Raw genomic sequence first — 7025 nt, forward strand, 5'->3', positions numbered from 1 at the left:
GGGACGGCGTCGTAGGGTCATATTTGGCACTCGCGCTTTCGAGCTTCAATTCAGCGAACCAACTCAACCTGAATCGAACGCGTCGATACATTGCAACAATAGAAGAAGTAGCAATAACTCTGAACAAAACCCGTAGCTCCAAGTCCTAACTGCAGGAACAGAAAAAGAATGACCCTACCCATGGTTTAGCTTCAAACATGGCTCACTGAACCCAACCATTTCCCCCACATCCATTTCTGTTTCCGATCCGATCCAATCCAATGGCTGGGGCAGCTTCTGCTCTGTTCCTTCTCGACATCAAAGGCCGCGTCCTCATTTGGCGCGATTACCGTGGTGATGTCTCCGCCGTCGAAGCCGAACGCTTCTTCACCAAACTCATCGAGAAAGAGGTTCCTTCCTTCTTTTCACCTTTTTGCTTATTTTTTTATGTTTCTATAACTCCAATTTAACTTAGCCTCATTTATCAGTACTTTGATTCCGGTGCTGTTTGGAACAATTTGATTCTGCTGATTTTTTAATGCGATTATTAAAGATTGCATCGAAACTTGGCTTGGAGAGTTTCGATTGTTGTTTGCGAGTCCTCTAGCGTTATGTTTTGAGAAGACGAATAGTGAAGTTTGTTTCTGAAATTGTGGCAGGGTGATCCACAGTCTCAACATCCGGTTGTATATGATAATGGTGTGACTTACTTGTTTATACAGCATAGCAATGTTTTCCTCATGACAGCAACCAGACAAAACTGCAACGCCGCTAGCCTCCTCTTCTTCTTACATCGTACGGTGGATGTAAGTGTTACTTGTTAGTTTTGGTTTTAAATCTTCGAATTGAAAACTTAAACTTTTGTGTAGTTTGTGCGATAATGATTGGTGGAAATGATCTGTTTCTTTGAGGCAGGTGTTTAAGCATTATTTTGAAGAATTGGAAGAGGAATCTCTTAGGGATAACTTTGTTGTTGTGGTAAAGTGCTGGTGTATCCTTGAATGCTGTTCTTTACAGGTTGAATTAATTCGTCTAGGTTCAATGCTGATGTTCTTGTGCCCTTGGCAGTATGAGCTACTTGATGAAATAATGGACTTTGGCTACCCACAATATACTGAAGCAAAGATTCTTAGTGAATTTATCAAGACGGATGCTTATAGAATGGAAGTTACTCAGAGACCTCCCATGGCTGTAACAAATGCTGTATCCTGGCGCAGTGAAGGGATAAACTACAAGAAAAATGAGGTGGCCGTTAGAATATCATCTCGACTTGAGATTTCATGGTCTAAGCTACCGATTAATATTCTCTTGTTTTCCAGGTTTTCTTGGATGTGGTGGAGAGTGTTAACACACTTGTCAATAGCAATGGACAGATAATTAGGTCTGATGTTGTTGGGGCATTGAAGATGAGAACATATTTGAGGTTTGCTAGAACTATTCTATTTCGAGCTATTGACATGGGTTACTAGTTAACTGAGTTAGCAATATGATTTGCGTAGGTTTGAGGGGCATGTTGTTTTGTTTTTATAAGAACAGAGAAAAGAAAAGAGATGAAAAGTGTTTTTCAGAGGATGAATAAATCTTTATTGAATGGCTCTATATTTAGAGCTGGAGTCTAACAAAAAGATAAGAGATATTCCTCATTCAAGGCATAATTGAGAATGCAAATGAAAATAGCATTTTGGAGTATGTTATTTTCTGCTACTGAGTACTGATTAGACAAGATCAGATTGCTTTATTCATACTGTTAGAAACATAATTTACTAATCAGGTACTAGGTATATTGCAGTTTGGTCCAACCACTAAAGTTTATTGCACTCTACTTTTACAGTTGATAGTGGTTTGGATTTTGGAAGACTACACTCAATATGAAGTGTCTGTTATTGTAATCAAATTCTGTGATGGAGTGTTTATCTAAACATTTGAATATTCCATTCATTCTTGTATAATGCAGTGGTATGCCTGAGTGTAAGCTTGGGCTAAATGATAGAGTATTATTAGAGGCACAAGGTAGAGCAACCAAAGGAAAAGCAATTGACTTGGAGGACATCAAATTTCATCAGTATGTGTGCTTGATTCTCTTCCTTGTATTCACTAATTAGTAATTATGGGTGAAAATTTTAATATATTCTTTCTTCAAGCAATTGATTTGGAGGACATCAAATTTCATCAGTATGTGTGCTTGATTCTCTTCCTTATATCACTAATTAGTAATTGTTGGTGAAAATTTCAATGTATACTTTCTTCAAGGATGTTTATCTCTATTATTGACTGGTTCTAAAATATTGTGCTGACACTTGGCAAAGGTGTGTGCGTCTGGCTCGATTTGAGAATGATCGAACAATTTCCTTTATCCCGCCTGATGGATCATTTGATTTGATGACATATAGGCTCAGTACACAGGTTCATCTTCTTATCTAGATATGCAATAAATTTGTTTGAGTGGGGTCACATGAATTAAGTCTCTTGATTCTACAAACTATGTTTCCAGGTTAAGCCTTTATTCTGGGTGGAAGCCCAAGTTGAAAAGCATTCAAAAAGCCGGATTGAGATTATGGTAAAAGCTAGGAGTCAATTTAAGGAACGTAGGTACTGAAATCCCCCCGCCCCTTCCATCCGTTCCTTTTCCTCTGACTTTTCCTTCATGAAAGTGGTCTTAAATTATGTTCTGATGCTGAGTTGTTTGCTCTAGATTTTGGACCACTCTATGCATTTACTTCCCCAGCTACTAATAGAATTTTATTTCATAGTACTGCCACAAATGTTGAGATTGAGTTGCCAGTGCCTGCTGATGCAACCAATCCAGATGTTCGGACTTCAATGGGATCTGCATCATATGCACCAGAAAAAGACGCATTAATCTGGAAAATAAGATCATTTCCTGGTGGCAAGGTATTAGTTAACTTGGAAATGGCATTGTACCCATGAATAACACCCATAATTGATGCCTCAATATGTTGTGAATTAATGGATTTGGTTCTATTATTTGATACTTCAGGAGTACATGTTAAGAGCAGAATTTCGGCTTCCCAGTATAACTGACGAGGAAGCAACTCCTGAGAGGAAAGCTCCTATACGTGTAAAATTTGAGATACCATATTTTACTGTGTCTGGGATCCAGGTACACGTACAATAATTTTTATTATACCCTGAATGTTGTTATGCTTGTCTATCTATCTCTGTCTGATTAGAAGATGAATATTTCCAGTATTATATATCTCACTTTCTCTGTCCCCGTTTGTCTTTTGGTGTCTCACCTATCACTTTGATTATTATTGGGGGCTGAAGAAATAATTCTTGTGAACTAGAAGAATCTTTTGTAGTTCAAATTTGTTTTCATGGTTGAGTTGGTATTCCATTCACAAATAGTGTTTGTAGATAAATATTAAATTGGAAAATAATTGCTAATTCTGAATGTGAAGAAAGAACTTGACATCCTAAATGGATCAGAAACTCACATGAATTTATACCCTTTCCGTGACTAATCGTTTTGTGTAGTAGTTGTATTATGGAATGTATAAGAGGCTCTAATCTGAATGAAGCATCAATATCCACATGATATAATGTTGAAATCTTGTAGGTTACCATATAGTGTGATGTTTCATTTCAGTTTAACGAGTTTTTGATTGATTAATAAAGATACTAATCAACATGTCAATGTTTTGATTTGTAGGTAAGATATTTGAAGATTATTGAGAAAAGCGGGTATCAGGCTCTTCCATGGGTGAGATACATAACAATGGCTGGAGAGTATGAATTGAGGCTTATTTGATATTAGTGTCCTCGTTTGGTATCCCCGAAATAATTGTATCATTCAATGATTAATGCTCACAAAGCTGGTGGATGGCAGAGGGAGTCTTTAGTCAAATTAAATAGAATTTACTTGGCGGACCACATCAGATTATAAGTTACACATTGTCTAGATAGTTGGTTTCAACTGAAAATCATTAGTTGGCAAGTGTGAGCCTGAAACTCTTGAAAATCCCTTCGGTCAAATCTGTTTTGATTGGGAAAATGATTGGTTCTTTTCTTTTTTCTTTTTTCTTTTTCTTTCTTTTTCCCTTGGGTTCCTTTTCTGTAATCACAATCTGTCCATCTTTTTCCACCGTCTTCAAATTGTAATCTGATTTACGATATGAGAATTGTTATCTTTTGTAATGACTTCTAGAGACCAATTATAAATAGGGAAACAGTTGTGGCACAGCCATTTATGATCAATATGTATATTTTAAATACTTATTCACAAAGTTTTATAGACAAATTAGAGAAAAGCGCATGTGGATACTTGAAACGGTTGCGGGACCTGTTGTTACCATGGATGCTAATAATTCTACAGGGCCCAAAAGAATGCCTCAAAAGTTGAAGAGGTAGAATGGCTTTTTGCACTTTTAGAATAATTTTAGAAGTTACACTAGCTAGTTATGATGAAATATACGAGAAAATTCATTATGTTTCTTATCTTACTTTTACATCTCTGGGAAGCTACTCTGACCTTAAATCAAAGCTTATTCCCTTATCATTGGTTCATTGGTCCTTTCGTTGAGAGTGACCCTTTTTTCCATTATGGATGGATTATGGACTTCGATTCAAAACTAACAAACTTGATTAGCTCCTTCAAAAAAAACTCTTCGTTCTAAGTTTTTGTCACTTCCAAATTTGACAAGATGGTTTCTAGTGGATCCACCTTGGAGATGAGGTCTCTCACCTCTGCTTCCCACTTGGATACTCATTTTCATTCACCAGATTCTTTCGGGTCATAATGTCAATTCCTTAAGTAGGATGTTCCCTGATTTGAAGGCACCAACCCTCTCGGTTGGATTTTCAAGATTACGTAATTTTTTTATTATCATGAAACCCTTGAAGAATAGTGGTCACAATTGTTTCCTTTTACCTAAGCGAAACAACTCTAACTTGGTTCCAATGAATGTATTGCAACGGCCAAATCCATTTTTGGGCCTAATTCTTGCAAGCTTTGGAGACTCGTTTCACCCTGTCAACATACTACAATCCCATAAATAAGTTGTTTAAACTTCATCAAAACTCCACAATCAGTGAGTATTTGAGTAATTTTGAGTTATTAGTCAATCACATTGTGGGATTGCCTCCTCGATTTTTGCCAGTTGTTTTATCTCGAGACTCAAGCTAAACATTCAGCGTGAGGTGTTGCCTCAACAACCTTCTTTATCTAGAGTGACCGGTCTCTATAAGGAAGAAAAACAGTGTCGAGGTTGTAACATCCTAATTTTACTCTTTCCATATTTATGTGTGTTAGCACAATTTAATCTTTTTCAAAGGTAATTCAATACATTTTGCAAAATTTTACGATGTTAATTAAATAAGTTTTGAGATAAAAGTACTTATTTTTTTCCATTAAAATAATTCATCTTTAATACATGTTGATTTATTTTTGAAAGATGAAATTTTCTAATACTTTGTATTATTTACATATCCCTTAACTATATTTGATTTTTAAATTTCATACACACCAATGAAGGTAGTATAGTGGTGGAATTGTTGGTCCCTTACTCTAGACTTAGGGGACTTAGGTTCAATCTACTAAGTTTAATTTTGATTTCAGATTTTTAGTGTGTGAAAGGTCCATGATGCCCTTGCATGCAAAACATAGGTGGCAATTCCTTGTTCTTCTTACGAACATGCATAACATGTAGGTGGCAAAACTATGTTATGCATGATATAGGTGGCAAAATCTCATTTCAAGTTCTTTTGTTTCTTTTCTTCCTCCTGTAAGCTCTCTTTCTTTCTCACTCTCGGTTTCTCTCATCTCTCCCAACTTTCTTCTTCATTTTGCAGCAACTTTGTGTTCGAAATCACCACCCTTTACAGCCAAAACCTTGAACACTTCCTCCTCCATGAAAAAGCATGGAGCTTTCTATGTCCAGCCACTATGTGAGTCAATTTTAACCATCTGAAAGTATTTTGTTTGGCCTAACCTCTGCATATTTTGATTGTGCAGTGAAAAATCTTTCAAATGCAAGTGGTTTCACTCAAAACAGACGTCAAAATCACAAGTTATAGTGAAAATAGTGAGATCACTCATTGTTTTGCGTTTTCAGTGTTTTAACAGCAAAGGAGACTATTTCTCTCATTTCTGTTCTCCCCAAACCTAACATGCAATACCCCTATGTATTCTTTGCAGAATTATCTTTCCAAAGGTGTATCTTGAGCTCAAATCTGACATCATTTACCCCCTCAATTGCTTAGAATATATGAGGACTTTCATTTTTATGTTTTCTGTAGAAACAATATAAAGAAATAATTTTTACGCCCTCTGTATTGATCTGTTTCAACTAAAAAACTATTTTTTCATAAACTACATGAAAACAGCTTTCCAACGCATATTTTTATGTTAAAATTTTGGACTTCATTTGAATACCTTACAAAATAAATTATAAAAGTGGTGCAAAGCTGAAAAACCTACGTGAACAGCAGTGAAGTTTGATTTTTCTACAATTTCCTGTGCATGAAAACTTAATTTTTAAAAGTTGATTTTGATCCTTAGGATCTTAGCTTTCTAACAAAATTTGTGGATCGTGATTTGCACTTCGTTTGAATCCGTTAACCTTAATTTTACATTGTGTAAATCTGAAGTTTTCCGGTTTTCTGTAATAAGTGCATGGCTGTTTCTGAATTTTTAAAAATACTATCTCTTGGCCATTTTGTCTCAAAGGATTCTAATAGACTCTTCTCTGAACTAGGAACGAATCAAGAAACTGCAAATTTTGACACTGGGAAGTCCAAGAAAAAGAGCCTACGGACTACCTCACTCACCAAGGTAAGAGAGAGAAAGTATTTCAAGTAAACAGTAAGAAATGAAATGAATCAAAGAGGGTTGTCCTTTGACCCTGCGGTCTAAAACACATGTATTAGGAGATATGTAGTGTTTAAATTATATGTTAGTATTTTTGAGCCTTTGCTTGAGAACTTCTATATTTGAAATGAAATTGTAAATGTTTGTTTAAATGTGATGACTCTCAATTTTGATTGAGAATTAATTTTCACTTAACGTTTGAGTAAATATTGTATTA

General features: G+C 35.7%; 1 protein-coding gene across 2 annotated transcripts; it reads left to right on the plus strand.

Moving 5' to 3' along the window:
- On the plus strand, window positions 1-4977 carry LOC113858176 (AP-1 complex subunit mu-2). Of its 2 annotated transcripts, none has more exons than XM_027490684.1 (11): window positions 1-389; window positions 639-785; window positions 895-957; window positions 1048-1224; window positions 1299-1402; window positions 1934-2041; window positions 2286-2382; window positions 2471-2568; window positions 2730-2871; window positions 2978-3100; window positions 3653-4977. In XM_027490684.1, the coding sequence occupies exons 1-11, from the start codon at window positions 261-263 to the stop codon at window positions 3749-3751; spliced, it is 1287 nt and encodes a 428-aa protein (XP_027346485.1). In that variant the 5' UTR covers window positions 1-260; the 3' UTR covers window positions 3752-4977. The 2 variants fall into 2 exon arrangements, with proteins under 2 accessions (XP_027346485.1, XP_027346486.1); XM_027490685.1 differs by having other exon boundaries at window positions 46-389; window positions 2370-2382; window positions 3653-4003.
- The last annotated feature ends 2048 nt before the right edge of the window (window positions 4978-7025 follow it).

This window comes from Abrus precatorius, unplaced genomic scaffold (assembly GCF_003935025.1).
Source record: "Abrus precatorius isolate BTA unplaced genomic scaffold, Abrus_2018 Scaffold2, whole genome shotgun sequence".
Lineage (NCBI taxonomy): Eukaryota > Viridiplantae > Streptophyta > Magnoliopsida > Fabales > Fabaceae > Abrus > Abrus precatorius.

Bases quoted from the DNA above. Each gene is read 5' to 3' on its own strand.
- LOC113858176 (XM_027490684.1), top strand. From the start codon at position 261: ATGGCTGGGGCAGCTTCTGCTCTGTTCCTTCTCGACATCAAAGGCCGC. The intron at 958-1,047 runs GTAAAGTGCTGG...TGCCCTTGGCAG, and splicing joins GGGATAACTTTGTTGTTGTG to TATGAGCTACTTGATGAAAT. The intron at 3,101-3,652 runs GTACACGTACAA...TTTGATTTGTAG, and splicing joins TTACTGTGTCTGGGATCCAG to GTAAGATATTTGAAGATTAT.